The following is a 23,645-nucleotide window of genomic DNA, read 5'->3' on the forward strand; positions in this document are numbered from 1 at the left end:
TGTCACTAGACTGTAATGAACCTGAAGAAGTGCAGATGTTTAGGGGGTGAAAAAGAGATGTTCACCTCCTCTTGCTAGAAGTGTATTTATCTGTAATCAAACATTAAGAGCTATAATCTGTTTGGTTTAGAAACTATATATTTGTATGACAACCACTGTATCCCAAGACCCAGAAGACCAGGTCTCACAGGCAGAAGTTAAATGACAACAAGGAGCACAAAGCCTTTGGAAGGCCTGCAGATACATCCCGAATAACAATCTTTTCCCTAATGTCTTGGAGAACATGTACAGAAGTGAATTCAGCCCGAGATGGTTTGGGTTTGTTAGGAAAGCTGTTCTGCTCATGTCCACTGGCTGTAGCAGCTCCCGAGGAGCATAGTTCTCTGGAACTCTCTTCCAGCCACCTTAAATCAGGTTGTGGTCCCCACATTGTTGCTGAGTATAATCTTTAAACAGTTGCTAATGCCACAAATTTCTTTCTACTCTAGAAACTAAGGAACTCCTCATATTCTTCAGTTTTGCTCTCTGGAAGGACCTCGAGTCGGGCTTTCCGTCAAGGAGCACGTTTGTCTGTAACACTCATCACTTCACTTCACTTATAACACTTCAAGCAATTGATTCCGCTCTTGGAATATCTGTGTCATCCACTGTCTGAAAGTCAGTGGCTGTGAAAAATAACATTTTGAATTTCAGTTGCACAGTGCTTCATCAAAAACATAACGGGATAGAAAAGAGGTGAAGAAAACGTTATGTGACATTTCAGGTTGAGTCACACAGCTTCTATTACAATACAGATCTTAGCATTTGGGCAATTGCTAAGTAATCCTGTCCCTAAGTGTGTTGTTGAACTGGTATGGTTAAATTAAATATTTATTTAATAAATAACTAACTGACATATAATAATTAAATAAATATTTAAATAGAACATACTGGTTATATATTTACTTAAATACAACATAGTAGTTTCAACCGAGTAGCAGAAAACCCATCCAGCACCTCTGGAAGTAGACATAGGCTGTTCAGAAATTGTGAAGTATTATTTATATGCTGCCTGCAGTGATTTAAGAACTTCATGAAGGAATGTAAAGGACAATTATTTGTATTCCTGCTCTGAAAAATTCCCAGTTGAAGTATGGATTCAGAATAATCGTCACATTTCTTTGCAGTCACTGGAAAGCTGGGGAACTCTGAACCAACGTGAGACTGAACAGTGGATGCCTTCAGTAATGCTCCCTGTTGAACCCTAACTGACGAAATGAAAAAGCTTAAACTGCTTCCTTTTGTGCTTTTCTTGCTTTGCAGGAAGAAGACTCTAATGTCCAAAATTGTTTGTTAACTGCCTGAAATTACCAATTCAAAAGCAATAATATAATGCCCCAAACTGTCATTAAAGTACAGCACTGAACAGCTCTTTTAGTTTTGAGTATTATGTTTCCATGGCTAATATACATCTTCCATATAGCTGACAAGAAAAAAAGTATTAAAAAGGATTCCGCCTCAAAACAGGAGATGATGCAAAGCTGACTTCTGTGTTACACTAGCTTTTTAGATAGGTTCTTGGACATAGGGATAGATCTGTCAACAGGTTTACCTTGCTCCTGCCTCTCCGTGTGCCGAGGCATGTTTTTTTTTTTTCTGGGCCAATTTTGAATGCAAGTAGTGTATTTATTGTAATCTCCTGTTTATTCCCAACATCCTTCCTTTGTGTTGGGTTCCTGTCATTGCTCAACTCCGTGAACTTCAGTTGCCTCATTTCCTTGGCTGCTTTCACGCTATGTGATGATGTTCTTACGTCCTGTCCCCCCCCCCCCCCGTCCTGCTCCTCTTATACGGCATCCTGGCCTGTATCAGGAATAGCGTGGCCAGCAGGAGTCGGGAGGTGATCCTACTGGGCACTGGTGAGGCCTCACCTGAGGGCTGTGTTCAGTTCTGGGCCCCTCACTACAGGAAGGACATTGAGGGGCTGGAGCGTGTCCAGAGGAGAGCCACCAAGCTGGTGAGGGGTCTGGAGAACAACTCATACGAGGAGAGGCTGAGGGAACTGGGGGTGTTCAGCCTGGAGAAGAGGAGGCTGAGGGGAGACCTCATTGCCCTCTACAGCTACCTGAAAGGAGGGGGTAGAGAGGTGGGTGTTGGCCTCTTCTCCCAAGGGAATAAAGACAGGACCAGAGGAAATGGCCTAAAGTTGCGCCAGTGGAGGTTTAGATTAGATATTAGGAAGAATTACTTTACTGAGAGAGTGGTCAGGCACTGGAACAGCCTGCCCAGGGAGGTGGTGGAGTCGCCATCCCTGGAGGTATTTAAGAAACGTGTAGACGTGGCTCTCCAGGGCATGCTCTAGTGCCCGAGATTGTTGGTTTGTGTCTGTTTGTGGTTGTTGTTTTGGGGTTTTTTTTGGTTGTTTTTTTTTCTTTTGTGGTTGGACTCAATGATCTCAAAGGTCCCTTCCAACCATTAAGATTCTGTGATAAAGTGTCAAAGGGACAGTTAGTAGCTGAGAACAAAAGTCGACCTGCTGAGCCATGTATATTGTAGTGAGGGTTATTTAAAGATGGGCTTTAGTTTTTCTACCAGTGGCATTACTGTTCCTTTTTGTACTTTTGCAATAGCTTGTAGACTTGAACCAGTGTGGTCATTCACGTTAGCTTTCTCTCTGAGGGTGGGCCACCTGAGAAGATATGTTTCATTTTCCCTATAGATACATGCATGCATTTCACTGTGTAACAGGTAGAGGTATCCAGCTGGACCAGTTTCTGAACGATCTTCATTAAGCCTGGGTGGAAGGCTGTGCTTTGCTGGCTGCTTGCTGACGTGCTCTCAGGACTCAGTGCATTAACAGTGCCCTGAGCTGGGTCCCCCTTTGCCCCCATGTATGGGCTGGGTCCCCCATCATGCTCTGAGCTACACCATAAGTGGTCCCGGATTACTGGCTGTTTTCCTGTATGTGCGCTGGACCTATGTACCGGGTCACCTTGTACCATCCCATCCCATCCCATCCCATCCCATCCCATCCCATCGCCTTGTCTCTTTCTGCTGCTGTCTGCACTCCCTGGTTCATCCCCTGCAACATTGGAGCTGTTGGTGGAGCCTGTTTCCCACCCGTGGCTCTGCCCATCCTGGGTGGCAGTGCTGAGGGCACCCCAGCTCATCACCAGTAATCTTTTTTTTTTTTTTTTTTTTTCCCCTGAATGTGTTTCAGACTTTTTCATAGCAGAAGTTTATGCTTTGCCCATCTATATAAGCAATTTCATGCTAAATTATAACTTTGTTATCTCTGTTGAAGGTTTAATGTCCTGGTGTGGTTAGCTGGAATAAGAATATGGCTCAGAGAAGCCATTTATCATTTAAAAAATAACCCGGAGCTGCAGTTTGTGGGTGTACAAAGTAGGCCTATAAGGCCAGTAAGGATAAAAGCTTAGATCCTTAAGCACAGTCTGTGGCAGGGGGAGGACCAGCCAGCTCCCTACAGCACTTGAGCAAGGTGTCTTGTGTGGCTGTTGAGCCATACATTGCTTCAAGCTTCCACAGCCCTGTAGGTAGCTGTCTGTGTTAAGACTCTTCTCTCTGAGTTGCAGGCGGTGGTAACTCAAGGTATGTCAGTCGGCTTCTTAGCGGGCTGAGATGGTCAAATCTCAGTAGGTACTTTTTTATACTAGCTAAGGATCAGCCCCTTTTCTCCTGACAGCTGGTATAGCAAACCTTGGCTTTTAGCTGGAAGGACAGAAATGGTAAGTTTTTTCACCTGTTTCTCATACTGTCAGGACCAGTTTCTGCACTCCCAGTTCTGTGGCCATACGCTGTCTTGGTCCACCTCTGCCCTTCCTGCCAGCAGTGTGCTCGAGGAGGTGATACAAAACTGTGCCCTAATATGATGCAAAATTGGAACAGAGAGATCACAGAATTCACGGAATGATATGGGGTTGGAAGGGACCTCTGGAGATCATCTAGTCCAACCCCCCCGCCAGAGCAGGTCCTCCCAGAGCAGGTTGCACAGGAACGTGTCCAGGCTCGTTTGGAATGTCTCCAGAGACAGAGATGCCACCACCTCTCTGGGCAACCTATTCCAGTGCTCTGCCACCCTCACAGGAAAGAAGTTCCTCCTCATGTTTACGTGGAACTTCTTATGTTCAAGTTTGTGCCCATTTCCTCTTGTCCTGTCACTGGGCACCACTGAAAAAAGACCGGCCCCATCCTCCTGACACCCATCCTTGAATTATTTATAAGCATTGATTGGATCCCCCCTCAGCCTTTTCTTCTTTAGACTAAAAAGACCCAAGTCCCTCAGCTTTTCCTCATATAAGAGAGATGCTCCAGTCCCCTCATCATCTTTGTAGCCCTCTGCTGTCCCCTCTCCAGCAGTTCCCTGTCCTTCTTGAACTGGGGAGCCCAGAACTGGACCCAGTGCTCCAGATGGGGCCTCCCCAGGGCAGAGCAGAGGGGGAGGATGACCTCCCTCCACCTGCTGGTCACACTCTTCCTGATGGCACCCCAGGATGCCATTGGCCTTCTTGGCCACAAGGGCACATTGTCGGCTCATGGGCATTCTATTGTCCACCAGGACTCCCAGGTCTTTCTCCTCAGAGCTGCTCTCCAGCAGGTCAGCCCCCAACCTGTCCTGGTGCAGGGGGTTATTCCTCCCCAGGTGCAGCACCCAACACTTGCCGTTGTTGAATTTCGTCAGGTTTCTCTCTGCCCAGCTCTCCAGCCTGTCCAGGTCTCGCTGTATGGCGGCACAGCCTTCTGGTGTGTCAGCCACCCCTCTCAGTTTTGTGTCATCATCACATGCCTTCATGTGCCTTTAAAAAGTGCTTACTGACAGTATTTGGCTGAAGCTAGGCATAGAGATTATGCAGGGAAAAAAGTGAGTTTGATAAAATATATTTGAGCAAACTGTTTTGTCTTACAGTCTTATTATCCAAAGGAGGAGGGCTCAGACATTTGTGGGACCTTTGTCAGCTTTCCCATCAAGTTTCCCATCAAGATACTCTGAAATGTCTATACATTCCTGCCAGAAAACCTGTAATGGTATAACTTGGGGTTTATAGAAGAGATTGGTGAATTTAACGTGATCTTTAATACTACTTATGCAACAGGTAACCTTATGTGACATTAAAATAACCAGAGAAACATTGGTAGACTTCTCTTAAGATTGACTTGTTCAGTATTTAGAAACAGATTTATAAAAGAATTGTGGGTAATAAGATTTGATCAATATGACTAAATGACATTAATAGAGTATTAATCTCTCTCCCATGTTTCCAGCAAATCATAGGTGCATGACTGCAGAGCAACAGTTGCCATTTCAAACTACAGTTTTTATTGCTTTCATGAACCGTATGTCAGAGCATTTCTTGCACAGAATCAGTAAAACTTCAGATTCTGCAGAGAGGCAGGTGTTTCTTTAGTGCATAACTTCCAGTATAGATATGATATCCTGATATATAGTTAAAGATTAGATGATGATGATTTCTGTAGGATTTTCCTTTAAAGGATTTTCTTTAAAAAGAGGTGTAGAAGTAGGGTCTTGACATGAGGTTTAACTTGAGGTCATTATGTATTTTTTTTTCTTATGAAAAGTATGATTGATAAAAATGTGGGTTTGAATCACAGCCATCACAGATTTTGAAGAATATACGTAGGATTACACTGTTGTAATTGCTGGTGAAAAGCTGCATACACCAGTCAGGTAAAACAAGAATTATTTGATATCTGTATTCTGTGAAAGCATTGGAGCCGCTCAAAAGGGTTACTACCCTGTCAGTAATTGCAGCATTCTGAAGAAATGTTCAGGCAAGGGTAAATAATATTCTAACATTTCCCTCATATACTTACACAAGGTTTTCAAAAGTATTTTTAAAAAGTGTTTGGAGGAACGTGCAGTAGGAAGAACACACAGAAATTCAAATACTGCTTCAGATTTCTGACGTATTTGCAGTACAAGGACTTTCAGTGCTACTTTTAAGCCGCTGGGAAAAAATACCAGTGAATAATAACAGTATAACAGAAAAATAATAATTGAGAAATATTTATCCATTTCGCAGAAAAACAGAAGTTTATATACTTGAAAAATTATATAGGACAGTTACCATCTCATGTATCCCAATAGGGAATTTACATATTGCTGTGGATCCCATTCTGAATTCCCTTTTTAATGTCAGAGGAATGCCTGTTTACAAAAGAAGAGTAGAGGGCAGATACTAAGAGGCTGCAGTGAAGGTCTAGGACCAGATTTTCTTTTTTTTTCATAGAGAACATTTAAAGTAGGTTGTTAATAAAAACTTGTTTTTTTCTTGGTTTTCTTATTTTCTGTTACTTTATCCTATTTTGCTTATCTTTTCTTCTTTCTCTTTCAAAAGGCTCTTCAAACGTATCTTTCCTCATCTTTCATTTGATGATGCTTTCCTTCACCTCTTGCTCTGGCTCCAAACTGGTTGGTCCCTTCGCCTCTGATTCCGCTAATGCTAGGGTCTGTCATACATGCTGCTACAGTAAATGGAGAAAAGTTAAAGGCCATTGAGGTGGTCCGTTATTAACATGATTTAACCTGCAGGCTACTAGTGCAGTCAAACAGAACCTGCTTTTCCCTCCCTTAAATGTTGGTTTATGTAGGAGTGTATGGCAACTGTTTATTTGGGGATCGTGGCAACACCTCCAGCACTGTGACCGCTTTCCTTCCTCTGTGTATCCTCTAAATGAGATGTGATGGCATCAGCCTTTCAAGAAATAGGCTGAACTTGCTCCTTCTTAAAAGAACTGCTGGAAAGGTCATACTTTTTGTATAAACTATCACAGCCAACAAGCTGTGGTCTCCTGAGTAAATCTTTATTATGAGTTGAATATCTGGGAATAAAGAAAACAAAGAGGGGTGGGCCTGACACCCCAGGTGGTGGTCTGGATTGTTGTTTTATCCTTCTCTGAAGGTGTCTGGACTCTTCTGTTTGAGGATAGGTGCAAAACATCCTGTGTTACTTTGTTATGAGCAGATCAGAAAATGCGAAAAGTGCATTTTCCTGTGAGCAGCGGGATTTGTGAGCACAAAGCTGTAAGCCTTTATTTGGTACTTGATTTATCACAGCTTCCCTGCCTGACACTGGGATAGTCACTCAACCTCTCGTCTGTAAAGCACGGACATGTTTTGTTCTCTTACTGGTTCTCTTTCATTGTAAATCCTGTCTTACTTGCCTCACCGTGGTCTTGTGAAGATTACTGCAGCAATATCTATGAAGGATCTAGAGATCAGTGATAGGAATTGATAGAATAAGAATTGGAGGTGCAATCTGTGGTCTTCAAGGGGAGCGTCTAGGACACCTATGTGTATCTAGACTTGATTCCTCAGAATCAAGTTTGGCTTCCTCGTAAAGTATGCACTTTTAATTTGAGCTTCAGTTTTCTGCAGTTGATAAGGTGCATTTTCAAGTGAGGATTAAAGAAAAAAAACTGCCCAGGGACTATAGTATATTTACTACTATAACAGTTAATAGTCTGGAAAGAAAAGTGCTCTATTTGTGAAAGAGAGAGCCTTCAGAGTGTATAATGGAGTTTCAGCTCTGTAAGTTTGGGTGCAACAGAATTTTCTGATACTGGATTCCTGCTCTTCACAGTTTCAGTACATTCTGGCTCATTAGTAACTAAGACAGAAGTTAATGCTTGTCTGGAAGAAAAAATATATTCCTTAGAAGGATTTAAATTCTTCTCAGATGTACGTACACAACAATTTGCAGTTAGCTCAGTTGAGAACTTGGCATATCTCAGTTAACGCACAGTCCATATCAATATGATTGGGACTGATACTCTGCTACATACATCTTGATTCATCTTACTGGAGCAACACATAGTGTATAAACAAGGAGGCACCCATCTGTGTGAAATGAGTAATTTCATTTCTGATGCAAGGTCAACACTATAAAGATGCCAGCAATTTTTTTTTTTCAGTGGTACATCAAAAATAATTGAACCCACGTCCCTCTTAGCTACATTTACAAAATCCTACATGTGGCTGGAGCTATGCAAACACAGTAGGCTTCTGTTAATTTAGTCCCTCTGGATGTACTGCAAATTGCTGATCAGAAAACTCCTGTTGGTATAGTCTGTGTCCATTTGGGTACTGTTCTGACATACCTCTGTTAGCGTACTGTCTGCGTGAGAAGCTTACGGGTTTTGAATGTAACGTTTTTCAAAATGTATGACTTTACTGTGCAAAAGGTGGAGACCATGAAACGCAGCATTACATTTCTAAATGAACAGAGTACACATTTATGATTCTGTGCTTGCTTAATTTTAATAGCAAAAGGATATTTTTTTTCTACGCTTTAGAATGTGCATTTCACCTACATTGTGAGTGAATGTGTTATCTTCTCCAACTTTTTCACACTCAAGAAGCTTAAAGTAAAAATTTCCCTGTCCCTAATCCTTAACGTTGGAAACTACAGGAAAGAGTGGTGTGGATGGACCCATAACAACTCTGCATGACTCAGCCATTTAAAGGATAGAGAAACAGAAATTTAAAAACGTAATGTTTTCTAAATGTTTATTTTCCCAGACACGTTCTTTAATAAAACCAAAACTAATGTTTGAATGAATGTTTTGAGTATTCTGTTGAAACCTAAATTATGCTGAAGCTTGCTTGTATCTGCACTAATTCTCTTTTATAATAGTATGGAGTTCTCTAACTCACCTCTGGTTTTTGGGTTTTTTTTTTCCTAGTTAACGGTCTAATGATGCTTGGATTCGGTCTAATGATGCTTGGATTCGCAGGTGAGATTTACTTCTAAAATTCAAACTTAAGTTTCTGTTTTATTAATGGCAGCATTGAGCCAGCTTTCATCCTATCTCATTTCAATTGGTCAACCATCACACATTTTTTACAACTGATCTTGTCCATTGACTGTATGAACAGAGAGTTTTGTAGTGTTTTGTAAAGGTCAGTCTCAATGTGATGGTAAAATTGCAGAATTATTCATAATTTTGAACCCCTTTGGTCAGGGATTTAGACAGAAACTCTTACATTATCAGATTGTTCTTGTCAAATGACTTTATCAGAGCTTTTTCTATAACTCTGTGAAATATTGAAGCTCTAAAGACAACCAACCAAAAATACCAAGGCCATGGAAAATCCTTTTAAACACCAGTCTGGGAAGGGGCTGGAATAAATTGTCAGCACACATGACGTAATGGAGGAGAAACTTGTATTCTGTTGGATTTATAGGGTTATAAATCAAGTGACAGCTGGCTATTCAGGTAAGGCAGCTTTGCCTAACTTCTGTCAAAGCATTGGTATAGGGTTTGAGTTGCCAGCTATGCAACTTCCATACCTGGTTTTGAATTCTGCCCAGCTTTAATGTTCATGTGCAGATCTAGCTGTGGAAAGTAGAACTGCTACAGCTGCCAGATGAGTTGGTGGGGATGCTTACGTAGACAGGGTCCGTGCTGTCACGTTAACTTCCCAAGGACAAAATTACACTGGCCTTGTTTTGTAGCTTTCATCATTTTTTCACTGGTCATTAATTGTAGTTGTGATTTTTATTGTTTTTTTCTGACATGGACGAAGGCTTAGTGTCAGCTCTGAGAGCTCTGACAGTGAGACATGACAAAGAAGGTAGGTAGAGTCAGATCTCAGCGAGTCATCCATATGCCTGGAGAGGTTTGTGGTCCATATGAAATAGTAGGCTTGGAGTCGCAGGTGTGGCGTAGGCTGTCCAGATATCAGCCTGCTGCCATTGGAAAGTATGTGAAAGCAAAGTAATTTCTTTGGTCAGATGTGACGGCTATCTCTCATTTGGCACATGGCATCACTGAGTCGTTGATTGCCCCAACTAAAGAGCTGGCTGCAACAGCAGGAGTTAAATTGCAAAGCATTCCTGCTTGGGCTTCAGAGGAGCCATCTCCTTTGTGGGTAAGACACTTAATGTGCACCTGAGCCTGTTTTACAATCACATGCCCCATTTCGAATGGAGATGTTCAGTTTCTTCTTGACAGCTGGTCATGACGTGAAGCCTGAAACCAGTCATTTTGCCTTAAGTTTTTTGGACCAAACAGTGAGGAACAGGGCCCTGTTGAGAGCGAGGGCTGCGCCTGACTTATTCTATTCAAGTGAAGGCTTGCATGCCTTTGACCTCACTTCGCCTGACAGTCACCATGTAAAATTAGAACTGCCAGCTCTTTCAGCAGTGATGGGATCCTGCTCTCAAAGTAACTAATAGAAGAAAAAGAAATACCTCCTCTTACTGTTGTAAATAGGGTCTGAGCGAAAATGTAGGTTCAGAAGAAAAAGGTGCAAGACCTGACTCTACTTAGACGTCTTTTTTCTATGATTAAAAAAGGACAAAGTGGTCTGTTCTCCTTGGCTTTATTCTTAAAAAAAAGCTGTTCCTCCAGAGTTCTCAGGAGGCTTGCCTGACACCCCCTAAGAGGTTTGTTAGGGTTGCAGTTTTGTTCAGGTGAATCCTTCTCTCAGATTTGTACTGCTGTAAAGAGAAGAAATCACAGTTGTTTTTTTTTTTTCTGACTAATTTAATTTAGGCATTTGTATTAAATATGTTGACATGCATATTCTTACAGGTAATTTTTAACGTTTTACAAAATGTATGCATTTTGTATATAGAAGAGCAATCAAAACAGGGCAATTGTAAACATAAGGCAAGACATTTAACTACTTAGTCAAAACGAAGTGTTTCAGCCTTATTAAAATCAAATGCTTTAGTTAGTCTGAATAGATTTTTTTCAGACTTCAAATTTTATAAGAAATGTCAAAATACTATCTTTGTATTCCAATGAAGGCGTGGGCTGAATGAGAAAAACCTTTGACTTTGACTCTAAATATTGTGGAGTTGCCATTACAGATTGCAAAAGATAGATGGTTACTCAAGTCAAGGTTAACTCTTTCATTGCAAGTAGCTGTATGCGTGTAACATCAACATCAGATAATGGTAGATAGTTCCTTTTATTATATACTAAAGATATACTACAGAAAGAAGCTTAATTGTGACTGTGGGATTTTGAACCCTTTAGCTGGGAAGATACACAAATGTTTCTGACATCCAAGTTCATTTACAGTCACATGGTTCAATGGGACACATCTGTATAGGCTTGAGAAGTGCTTCCTACACTGAAGTATATGATCAGTAACTCCAATTAGCTTTTAACTATAAATGCAAATGGGCAATAATAAGTTAGTATTAGTAGAGGCTAAGATTAGAAAAGTGACTAGGTAGGTTCCTCTGTGCTCTGTCTAAAAGATGATACTATATATGGTAACCTATAGTATGTGATATTATGTTTTTAATAAATTTACATAAAGGTATATTTTATCTAGAAAGTTGAATGTTAGGTTTGCAACATAATAGGTGACAAGCAGAATTATGGGAAGGAGTTTGTGAGTGATGGGTTTGTCTGCTTCTTCTAAATCCCTGTTTGAGATTTAAGGTGCTTTCTGATTTTACCTAGGTGCACGTCAACAGACTAATCTCTGCAATGAATCTCTCATGTTAGAAAAGTTGCCTGCCTGTGGAAAATCCTTTGAAGAGATGATGAAGAAAGTGGACTCTAAAAAGTGGTGCAACCTGACAGATTTTATCACGTAAGAGTTAGTTTTCGTTTTCATTGTTCTCATCTTATAGCGGTGTTTGTCCTTTAAAAACAGGGTCACCTCAAATACCAAAAACACTGTAATACCTGCATCCCTAATGTATCCCTCATGCATGTAGAAGATTTGTGTTCCAGATAAATTGAAATCCTCCTGTATTTGGTTGCCAGTTGCAGAGGGCCAAGCTGTAGTTCTAAAGTCCCTGCAGTATGGCCACACATACACAGAGAGACCCAGCTCCTAACTCAGAGTGCACAATATAGAGCACTTTAATGAAAACTAAGCAGTGAGCTACCCAATACTAGCTGCTATTGTTTTTACCTCAGACAGTCGTGTTTGTATTTAATTGATATTTCTGTGCATTTTAGGCAAATGTTACTTAAATGAGTTTTTTTTACTGTGAAACCACTGAAGCAATGTGCTTGTAGAATCACACTATTCTGGTTTTTTCTGTTGGTAGCAATGCAGTTCCCTCCTCTGATTTCCTTCTTTCATTAAGATGACAGGAATGTTTCCTCATACACTGTTTTAGAAATCCACCTCTTGTGTCAAACTGCCCTGTCCAAAGGTAAAATAATTTGCCCTATTGGAACTGCTGCAGTTTGTTTCTCTGCCTGCCAGATAACACGGAGAGACTCAGCAGCACCCGTTTTGTTTGGATGTCTAAAATACTGCAAGAGTAACAGTAGTGAGGGTGGCAGCATTATTTTCTTATCTCTATTCCTGTTCTGTAGTTGCTGGGAGGTATTTAAACATCTCTCTCTAAAGCTGCACACTTCAAAGTCTCCTCTGGAGGAAACTCACAGGGCATGTGTAAGTGATGGCAGTTTTGGCTTTGTGGAGCATCTGCTTCTTCAGAGTGTGTCTGCTCATGCATAATGCTTAGTTTTCGGAAGCGCTGAGTACCCTCTGCACCAACTGAAATCAGAGGAAACTGCAGGTGTTCAGCACTTCAGAAAACGAGACTCAAGTGAATTGGCTCTGGTGTGGTACAAGCCAGTCTGAAGCAGAACATCTTCCTGGATCTGAATCCGCGCTGGTGCTGTTTTTGAGGCTCTGAGGCAGAGGAGCCACAAGCTAGCTGTCACCACACCTGTCATGTAATAGCGTCATTTAGCCCCGGATATGTTCTTGTCTCATATCATCATTGGTCTTGTCTCCTATTTAGTATCACCCCATGCGATGCATGTTGATAATGTTTCATAATCTGAGAGCATATTAACAATTTAGATGCTATTCCTTCTTAGAGCTCTAATTTGCACACCTTAGATGACTTTACAACTATGCAACCTTTAAAAAGATAGTTTCTTAAAACCGATGCACTGGAGTGAAAGAGACACTCCAACCGTGGGGAAGAGCAGAGGAGGTAAGCTTGCAGAAATTTCATTCAAATCTGACAAAGAAACGTGTGTATACAAAGGAAAAGAAAATCCTTGCAATGCAGATACTGCTAAATTTATTTAACAAATATCTGTACGTTATGGGGCAATAATTTTAATTTTGCAACTCATCTAGGTATAGGTTGTTTTACTTATTGTGAAGGAAGCACTGTAATTTTGCTCCATTTGATCTTCATTACAATTATATTTTAATCACAAAATAGAATTCTTTGCTGATATCTCGTTCATATTGGTAAGTGTCCTGCAGCGACTCCGCTTGCAGCAGAGAAAGGCACCTACAGGAGTCCAAATATGCAGGTGAAGAAGCAGGCAGCTTTTCACAAACCTTGCACTAAAATTTCTTCAAGAGTTTAAATATTTTGGTGCAAGATTATTCCAAGATTTGGAAGTAACTGAAGTCTCTGAGTTCTCTTCACTTTCAGTTAGAGTGAAGAATCCATGTTGCTTTTATCGTTTCTGATTGCATTTACTATTTGGTGTCATTTTCATTCCCTGTACAAGAAAATTCTTGCCTGTCTAGGAGATTGTTTTGTCTGAAGAAATCAGTCAGTCTGAGGCTTTGCTCATTTTTCCCCATATGCAGTACCAGAAAAAGAATTCCAGCCTCTTCCAAAAGAAGTCTTTTACATTTTTACATCTTACCGTTTTGTAAAACTTAGTTCTCTCAGATTTCAAGCTCTAGCTTAGGAGAGGGTAGAGGGCGAAATTTGTTTTGGAATTTATTTCCTGAATCAAGTATTAATCAAGAATTATCAGTCTGATTACAAACTTATCTTAAGGGTTCATTGCACTGAAGAAACAGCACATTTATGTCTACCTTTAAGAATTTTACTCTTTTGGGAACCGATAATGTGATTTGACGTCATGCTTTATATAAGAAGCATATAGGCTAATTTCTTCCAACTTATTGGAGGAATCCTGACAGATGGCACTGAAACACTCCTTTATTTGGAGTATTCTAACAAATTAATTCAAAAACCGGGATTTCTGGCCACGGTCACTTACAATTCAGATATTTAAACCTGGTAGTATTAGTTTAGCCTGATTTTACATCTAGCCTCCAGCAGTAAAAATTAGTCAACCTGGATCAGATAGAGGGTTTAAACTGAGAGATTTGTATGAAGGAATCTGTTTCTTCATACAGTAATTTCTGCATGATACTTTTCAGTTGCAAAGATCTTGCAAAATTTGGCTTTGTATCTTATATTAAAATGTAACTGTTTATGGAAAAGTGCTTCTTTTCTAAATGCGTTGTTTTCTGGAGGAGTTTTAGCTCTCCAGGGTAAATGGCTGTCCTCGGTTACGGGATTGTAAATAGCCATTATCTACATTGCTTCACTCTTTGACCAAACACAAAATTGTGAAAGAGATTTCAGTGACTTCAATTTGCTGTAGCTTAATTATACTGTAAGATTTTCTGTCAGTTCCTTTACTTGTTTCTTAACTTTAATCTTAACAAACTAATTTTCTTTAAAAAGCAGCCTTTTGACTGATTTTGAACAGTCAAGTTCTCTCATGTTTGGCAACCGGTACTGGAAACCAATAGAAGAGCTTTTTCTTGCACAGCCGATATTGATCTTGCTGGAAATGTCTAATGATCACATATAAACCATAAAATTTCAGGTAAAGTTTTACGGAAGCAATATCAAGAGAAAGTTTCCCTATTATTTTTCACATTTTTCTGTGAGGATTCATATAGAAATTAGGATACAAATACTCTGCGTCCCAAGGTATTTGAAGGCTTAAATATGATGAGGCATCAAAGTGGCATTTTAAAATATTTTAAGTTGTTTAGATGTCGTGGGTTTCAGTGGTTATTGCTTGGAGACTGGAATATGAAGGGCAACCTGAAACACCTTACAAGAAAGGTATAAACTTCAAAAAACAGCTGGTGACATTCCTTGACAAAAGAGGAGGGAATCAGCTGTTCACAGTTTTGTTGATGCTTTTAGGCTATTCAGAGGGAGCCCTGGAAATGAAAATGCGACTCAGTGGTTTAAATGACAGGAAATTATGACATATGGCAATTGAACAAGTAGAAACTGAAGTGTGGGTGAAAGCTATGGGGAGTTATCAAAAGCAAATATACTTTTCATTTGCCAGAAGACTGGAAATTACAGAAAGCTTTTTATTCTTAATGTGTAGTATTTCTGTTATTTTATATATATTTCATAATAGCATTTAAATTATATATTTTTGTATTTTATATATATTATATTTCTGTATTATTTTTTTAGGATTTATCGACTACAGCTAAATATGTAAACTTTGCTGCTATCCCCAAACCTAAGCCCATTATTCATGGTCAGATTCTTTTCACCATGCTCTGTGTGATAAATGCTGGTCTGGTTACAATGAGACTGTAATCAAGAGGCCAGGTATGACTAATTACTGAAGCAAGTGGCCAGGTGAAGATGGGAGTACCCAGAGCTGTCTTACATGAACCTGAAAAAATGTTGCTTGTTGTAGTTGCGTAGATTACTTTCTATTCTTAGCTAATGAAAGGATTTTATAAATACTTCTAACTAGATCCTGGAAACAATTTATCTAGAACAGTCTCTAAACAAATCCCCGTGTCTCTCCCAGCCCTAACCCCTATGGAAATATGGGACTGAAATGTATTCATGCTGGTTCTCAGTGGCTCGTTAAGCTTTTGGTCTACTCCTAAGCACTGGTATCTCCTCTCTCTTCTGCGTCCCTGTTTTCCAAACGTTTTTGAGTGTAGTTACTAGCATTTCAGTAATTTAGAGGTCAGAAAGATATCTATAGCCATCTGGTCTGCACTGTCAACTAATACAGGCCATACAATCTGCCCGCTAACCGCTATCTTAAACCCTGTAAAAGTGAGTGAGTATCTTATGGGAAGGCATCAACTCTTCATTTAAAAAGATATCAAATTAGTATTGATCTATTACATCTGTAGACACATTGTTCCAAAGGGTTCACTGTTCACAGTCAGAGGAAAATGTGTCTTATTTCTCATCTGTTTGCCTGACTCCAGTTCCCAGTGATTATACCTTCTTATGTATTTCCCTGATACGGTAAAATTCCTTCTGTTGTCAGAAATTCAGAAATCCTTTTTTCCCAATTAAATACAACCAAGTCACTTTTAAGTGATCTCTCAATCACTTTTTTTTTTTTTGGTATAAATTAAGATCAAAGTTTTATGGCCTGTCATGATAATACATGTATTTCAGACTTCTTGAACCCTTTGCAAGTTTTGGCAGCTTTTCTTTTGGAGAGCAGATTCCAGTCTATAATTTAATATTTCACCCAGAAGTAGTTTGCGTAGTATTATGTACAGACTCCCTATTTTTTCCTCTAATCCTACTGGTATTAGATTACTAATTCAGCACTTTTCTTCTGCCAAAATATTTGTGTATTGCATTAACCCTCCTAGCTACCTGGTAATTCCAAGAGGACATGGTCTACAAGCTGTACGTGATTTTAAGTCCTTCTCAGAGAGACTTTTAAGCGTGATGTACATTGTTTGTTTCTGGATCTATCATCTTGCTTTCACCAGTGTTAAAAGGCACGTGATTTAGATAAGCCCTCATTTGTAAGTCATCCAAAACAGTCTGTGTAACTGCACTTACATCTTCTACTTCTTCTTCACCATTTACTATGCTGTTAGCATACTTAAGCAAAAATCATTTGCCTCACTTGATTGATTAAGATATTGGCCAAAACTTTTGCAATTGCCCTCTGTGAATGGCAATTGCTTTTTTATAGTTCCATTTATTTTTAATTCAAGGGCTACCATGATTTTTAATAAGTTTTTTACCAAAATGTTTTAAACAAAGTTTGATAGAACACTCAGTCTTTAAACATGAATGAATGAAACAGTGATTATAAGGAAACGTGGTATCTGCTCATGGAAAAGTCCCAAAAGATTAATTTGAAAAAATCCATAAGAATGTCGTTTGGAGTCCATATATGCATTACTGGTTTATTGGCTTCTGTGAGAGCAAACACTATAGAGGTAAGAAATGCAGATCTATGGCATGTCAATACAAAAAGCTTTATTACCAATGTGTACCAAAAAAGACACATATGTAAAGAGCTTTGATTAATTAGAAAGTTTTAGTTAGTATGTCATATCAAGTCTTGTTAGGTTAACTTTAATCTTTGCTATTGCTTACTGATTTGTATTCTTGCGCATCTTGTCACTCCAACAATCCTCTCTTAAACTGAGTCTCCACACAGGTAGGTCACCTTGGAGTTGTCTAAGGAGCGTGTCCCTGGACTAATTTCTCACCTAAGCAAAGTGTGGAGTACTTTTCTTTAGCTGAATCAATACATGAAATAACAGTTGATAACTTAATATCCAAAACATGGTGCTTATATGCAATTTCCAGTGTGTGAGTCCTTTAAACGTTTCCTGAAGGGACAGACTAGCCTCAGTAACATTTACTTACTGTTGAGCTGAAATGCAGGATTTGATCGTTAGCTTTGGTTTAGTCAAGTGTCATCTATTTCAGTGTAAGGCATTCTGTTATTTCAGGCCAATACTACTGTTGCAGCAGTCACATAACCTGCTACCCTGGGAGCTCCCGGCTGATCATTCTGTGTTTGCCAGCCAAGGAATAGCTTTGGATCAAGAAGCCAAGGGTGAAATAGCAATTTGTGTTTTGGAAGAGACTTCTAGCAAATCGTATGTAACACATCTGACTTTTCTGTTTCAGAAAAATAATTGATTGTTACAGATGGCTTCATTCAATCCCTACATTTCTTTTTACCTCATCAAGCCTGTCTTCGTGGTCCAGAGAGCCCCTAATTTGCTGTGAGGCAGTGGTTGTGTGGCACTGCTGTATGGCAGCTGGAGCTGTTTTTTCCGAAGCTTTAAATTTGAGTCCTTAGCAGAGTAGTAGAGGGCAAAATTTTTCTTTAACTGTGTCTGAAGCTGATTCATTGCAAGTATGTGTGTACCTGGTGGAATTCTCTGCTTTACTGTGAGCATGGTCCAAGGTCTCTCCCCATGCTGAACAACTGTTTTATTTTCTGTACAGCCTCAGTGTAGTATTCCCAGAACCCTTTACATCAAAGATGAATTATATGAACAGAAGCAGTAGGCTTCAGTCCTATTGAAGGTGAGGAAGGAGTCCACCCATGTTCTGTACAGATGTTGAAGATTTGAAAAAGGAATAAGGAAAAAAGATGTCTATGACTAGAGCCAAATTTGATCTAATCTTCTGGAAAAATAATCCTAAAGCTGTTGCTCAATTTTAAAGTCAACGGGAGTTTTGCCTGTTACAATTTGGCCAAACTAAACTAAACTAATCATAAAAGTGCCTAGTTTTCAAAGAAACATAGTAAAATATTCAAGAAAAGAAAGCCAGATGACATTAAAATCAATGGGAAGACAAACTGTGGAAGAAACATGTGCAATCTAAGATGAAATTATATTTCCCTAGCTCTTAAAGCTTGGAGCTAATAACATCTGCTGGCTGAGTGTGTATGTAAGAGCCCTCCAAACTAAGTCATTTTCTTGGTCAGTTGTTTTTTCATCTTCACCATTGACTGCTGCAGGAAGACTGATCTAGATGGTGACTGGTGATTGCATCCAGCTGCTAATGTCAAAACATCTGTAGAATAAGAATGTACTGTGAAAATCTCAGACAAACCACTGTGTGTGTTTTGCATCTAAGGTGAGGCACTGATTCGCGTGAGCTAATTCGTTCCCACAGTAACACATCTCACAATTAGAAAGCAAGTACCTTTGGCTCATTCTTTTCAACATTATCAGAAAAGCCTCAGTTCTGGATTTTTTCATGTGATTTTCTCACACGAAACACAAACTGGAGCTGCCTGGAGCTGGAACTTTGAGTGAAGTTCCCGCTGACTGGAAAAGGGGAAACATAACCCCCATCTTCAAAAAGAGAAAAAAAGAAGACCTGGGGAACTACAGGCCGGTCAGTCTCACCTCTGTGCCCAGCAAGATCATGGAACAGATCCTCCTGGAATCTCTGCTAAGGCAACTGGAAAATAAGGAGGTGATTGGTGACAGACAACATGGCTTCACCAAGGGCAAGTCATGCCTGGCAAACTTGGTGGCCTTTTACAATATTGCCACAACATTGGTATACAAGGGCAGAGCAACAGACGTCATCTACCTGGACTTATGGAAAGCGTTCAACACTGTCCCGCACAACATCCTGGTCTCCAAATTGGAAAGTCATAGATTTGATGGATGGACCACTCAGTAGGTGGCATCACTCAAGGGGTTGCAGTCAATGGCTCAATGTCCAAGTGGAAGCCAATGATGAGTGGTCTTCCTCAGGGATCGGTACTGGGATCAGTGCTGTTCAACATCTTTGTTGGTGACATGGACAGTGGGATGGAGTGCACCCTCAGCAAGTTTGCCGCCGACACCAAGCTGTGTGGTGCTGGAGGGAAGGGATACCAGGTCCCAGAGGGACCTGGACAGGCTGGAGAGGTGGGTCTGTGCAAACCTCATGAAGTTCAACCAAGCCAAGTGCACGGTCCTGCACCTGGGACACAGCAATCCCAGGCACAAATACAGGTTGGGCGGAGAATGGCTGGAGAGCAGCCCTGCGGAGAAGGACTTGGGAGTGCTCGCGGATGAGAAGCTCAACATGAGCCGGCAGTGCGCGCTGGCAGCTCAGAAAGCCAACCACATCCTGGGCTGCATCAAGAGAAGTGTGGCCAGCAGGTCGCAGCAGGTGATTCTGCCCCTCTACTCTGCGCTCGTGAGACCCCACCCAGAGTACTGTGTCCAGCTTTGGAGTCTTCAACACAGAAAGGACATGGACCTGTTGGAGCAGGTCCAGCGGAGGGCCATGAAAATGATCAGAGGGCTGGAGCACCTCTCCTATGAAGACAGGCTGAGGGAGCTGGGGTTGTTCGGCCTGGAGAAGAGAAGGCTCCGGGGAGACCTTCTAGCAGCCTTCCAGTACCTGAAGGGGGCTACAGGAGAGATGGGGAGGAACTCTTTATCAAGGAATGTAGTGATAGGATGAGGGGTATTGGTTTTAAATTGAAAGAGGGGAGATTTAGACGAGATACTAGAAAGAAATTCTTTACTGTGAGGGTGGTGAGAGCCTGGCCCAGGTTGCCCAGAGAAGCTGTGGCTGCCCCATCCCTGGAGGGGTTCAAGGCCAGGCTGGATGGGGCTTTGAGCAACCTGGTCTGGTGGGAGGTGTCCCTGCCCAGGGCAGGGGGGTTGGAACTCAATGATCTTTAAGGTCCCTTCCGACTCTAAGCATTCTATGATTCTATGGTCCCGGTAGACAGACTAGTACCTTGATTATGCTTTATCTTGGACAAAATCATGGTAAAATGCTGCAAATCACAAATGCGTTTGCACAACAAAAGCTCATTGTATTGTTGCCTGGTCTCCAGTTTATCTTCTGAAATGTTTTGGCGTAACATTCTTTATGTGTCTGAAGAGTAATTCCCTTCTTTCCCTGAAGATTTACTGGGGAAGAGAACCAAAATTCCTTATTTAGCCTGCTGTAACCCCTCCCAGTTTTGTCAGTCCAGATTTTTTAGAAGAAAATACTATTTGTCAGCTTCCTCTGTGAAGGAAGGTTGAAGAAACCTGCACTTTATGTGGCATCATATCAGTGTAATTTATTTACCATTAAGTGTTTGGTGCAGTATAATAAAACAAGGACTGCTGTGATAAATGCTAGCTTTTTCTTCTTCTTTAATAGGATGGTATTCCTTTGGGTTTCCCATACAGATACGGTCATTGCTTTTTTTAAAACTCTCAGTGAAATGCAGATAATGGTGATATTTCATCCTTTCTACCTGTGTATTTCTTTCACCTCTTCAAAAACTTACAGTAATTTTGTATTAAAAAAAATCCTTCTAAAAACTTCCAGAGGTCATGGCAGCAGTGGCAAAACCAGGCTGGTAATGATTACCCCCAAGAACCTACTATTTTTCTTCTATGACTCATGCTTTTCTTTTCAAAAGCAAAGCAGCTTATAAATCAGTTAGGTGTAAGCAAGTAAAACAATGGAAAAGAATGTCATATTTGAATAGTTTTGTTGCCATCGTGCTGGTAGCTGACAACAGCAATTTTTCATGCAGAAATAATAATGTTTGCAATCTATTATTTTAAAAATTGAAAATAAAAGCACCCTACAGTTTATAAAGTCTCACCAGATTGCCAGATACGGGGCTGTGCTGCAAATATGTACATTCTCCTGCTGTTTGGGATCAGCCATTCTAGCCACAGAGTTGCTGTGAAGTTAATGCAAAGGCGCAGCTTTTCCCTAAATGAGACTATATTAGAAAATCTTTAAGAGGAACTGCATTTCAGGTGAATCTCCATTACTTTCATATGAAATATATTAGCTTTGTTTTATATTGTGTAGATAAAAGTGTCCCCTGATGAATGTGAATAAAGGGGTGGGTTTGAATTCAGAGATCAGGATGCCATATCAGGCAAGAATACTCCAACACCACATAATTGCTTTTCTTCTGATAGGTGCAGAGGCTGCAATATGGTTTCTATAATGCAGTTATAATTTTTCTCCTTTACTACGTAGGAGAGGGAAGGGCATTTTATACAATTCATGACTGTGAGAAAGAAATCTATATTTGATAATTCCAGATGAAGGACTGAATCACAGAATCACAGAATGATATGGGGTTGGAAGGGACCTCTGGAGATCTCATTTCTAGTATTTTTTTCTCTCTTTAGTGCAAAGATAGGGCAAAGCACTCCTAAATCTGTGTCTGCTATGACCATCTTAGATAATGCAGAAATGTGGTGAAAAAAATTCGTGAACATTGAATTTTTAATGAATTATTTTAAGTATGACTTCTGAATTTTAATGATGTATTAAGGACACCAGCATTTATAAATTCTGTGAAGACCTACGGACCATTTGGCTTATAAATGCAAAGCCATCACTTTGTTCTTCAGCGTATTGTAGAAATAGCTATGCTACAAACTAGCAAAGCTTTATCAGCTTTTCATCTAGTGAGATTTCATGGGTTTTCATTTAAAATACTGGAAAGTCTTGCTTTTCACAAAGAAAACCTTGCTTTGAAGAGCCTCCTTGAAACTAGTAAACAAGATTAAGGAGAAATTGGCCAATCTTTCGGGAGGCTGTTGAATTAAATGCACAAAATTCCAAGAACTCAGATTTGGTGAAGTGAGACAATGTTATTTGTTATTTATACCACAACACGTTGTAACTGCAGTCTACAAAAGCCTGAACTGAGGGATACCATTGCTGAGGAATGGGGAGAAGACAATAGGGGTTTGTTCTTCATCAAGGATAACTATTTCTTTCTTGTTAAACCACTGGAGATTCTGGATCTGCTACTGATAAAATGATGATAACTAGTGTGCTTTTGCAGCCCATTCTCCATCTCTTCAAGGTTTTTAAGAGCTCAGACCTTCCTGTTCTTCAGTTTACAGATAATTTTGCAATTCTTTATGAAAGTTCTTACCAGTGTGAGGAAAGAGGGGGATCTTCTGAGCTTACTACTAAGTAGGAAAAAGTTTCACCTTTTCATTACCAATAGCTGAAAACTCTTCAATTTTTAATATCAGATTTCAGTTTTTCAAGTCCTTGTTTCAACAAGTTTTGCCATCTGTTACATTTATTTGTCATGAGTCATTGTTTTCAAAAGGAGAGTGAAATCTAGCATTTGCCAAAAAGTCACCAATGTAAATATCGGTAATTGCTTCTTACAGTTCTGGAAGAGTTTTCAACTCCAGTGAAGTTAAGGTCACCAGAAGACACCAGTGACAATATTTTAACAAGGGTGCTGTGAGTCAAATTGATGTGTACCACAGTAGATACATTTTGGCGGATGGCTGGTAGGTTGCATCCACAATATGGGATCAGTGTGTCAGTGCTCACTTTACCAAGTCAAACAACAAATGGTTCAAGGTAGAAGAACATAATAATCTTAATGTGTAAAATCACTTGCAAAAAATAATGTAAGCAATTTAAAGGTGACGTTAGAAAGCACTCCACTGTTAAATCTCCTGACTGTCAGCTGATAAGCCCTTTCAACACCTTTCATGCCCTCTTCGAATTTCACTGTGGCAAGATCAGGAATAGAAAACAATCTTCATGGAGCTTATTATTAAAGATTTTATTTCAAAATAAGCAATACATAAGACTTCTAAAGTTACTTAGTGGTAAAATAATATGTCATAACTGATAGATTGGTATCAGTTATGCAATGCAAATGTCACGGACTATATTTTAGAGGCAGTGAAAATGCAAAAGAAGATAAATGTATTACAAAAATGAATACTTAATAAGAACTTTTGTGGTTCTTCTGTTTTGGTTTGCAAGACAGTTTCTGCATTCTTGTTTTTGGAATGATCAACAACGAACATATAATAACCCAGATTAATTTAGCAGAGGCAAAAAAATAGATTTTCTTGATTCAAGCTAGACGTGGTATCATGTGGTTAACTGTTGACAGCATGATGAGGTAGGAATTAATACTCATTTGTTCTGTATTCAGGGTCTTGTTTCAATTACAGAAGTTTATTACATAATGATACTTAAAAAAAAGTATTTTACATGGTTAGTTGACAAGGCTCTGGCATTTCTATTTACCCATGCAAAACAGTATATAATTCAATGTTGGAAATTATATCCAAGACAACAAATGCAGTGTTCTGCACTCTTAAAGATATTAGTCATCTTCTTCAGCCTACT

At 39.9% G+C, this 23,645-nt stretch overlaps 1 protein-coding gene across 2 annotated transcripts in view; it reads left to right on the forward strand.

Annotated features, from left to right (window-relative positions):
• Positions 1-23,645, forward strand: part of RAMP3 (receptor activity modifying protein 3) — a 67,349-nt gene that overhangs the window by 10,954 nt on the left and 32,750 nt on the right. Inside the window, exons 2-4 of one of the 2 annotated variants that reach the window (XM_074146588.1) lie at positions 8,704-8,754; positions 11,443-11,575; positions 17,486-17,635. In XM_074146588.1, coding sequence (XP_074002689.1) covers positions 8,704-8,754; positions 11,443-11,575; positions 17,486-17,635 — 334 coding nt within the window. The remainder of the gene's footprint in view (positions 1-8,703; positions 8,755-11,442; positions 11,576-17,485; positions 17,636-23,645) is intronic. The other variant, XM_074146589.1, reaches the window with a different exon arrangement.

The sequence above is a fragment of the Numenius arquata genome, chromosome 4, assembly GCF_964106895.1.
Source record: "Numenius arquata chromosome 4, bNumArq3.hap1.1, whole genome shotgun sequence".
NCBI classification, from domain to species: Eukaryota; Metazoa; Chordata; class Aves; order Charadriiformes; family Scolopacidae; genus Numenius; species Numenius arquata.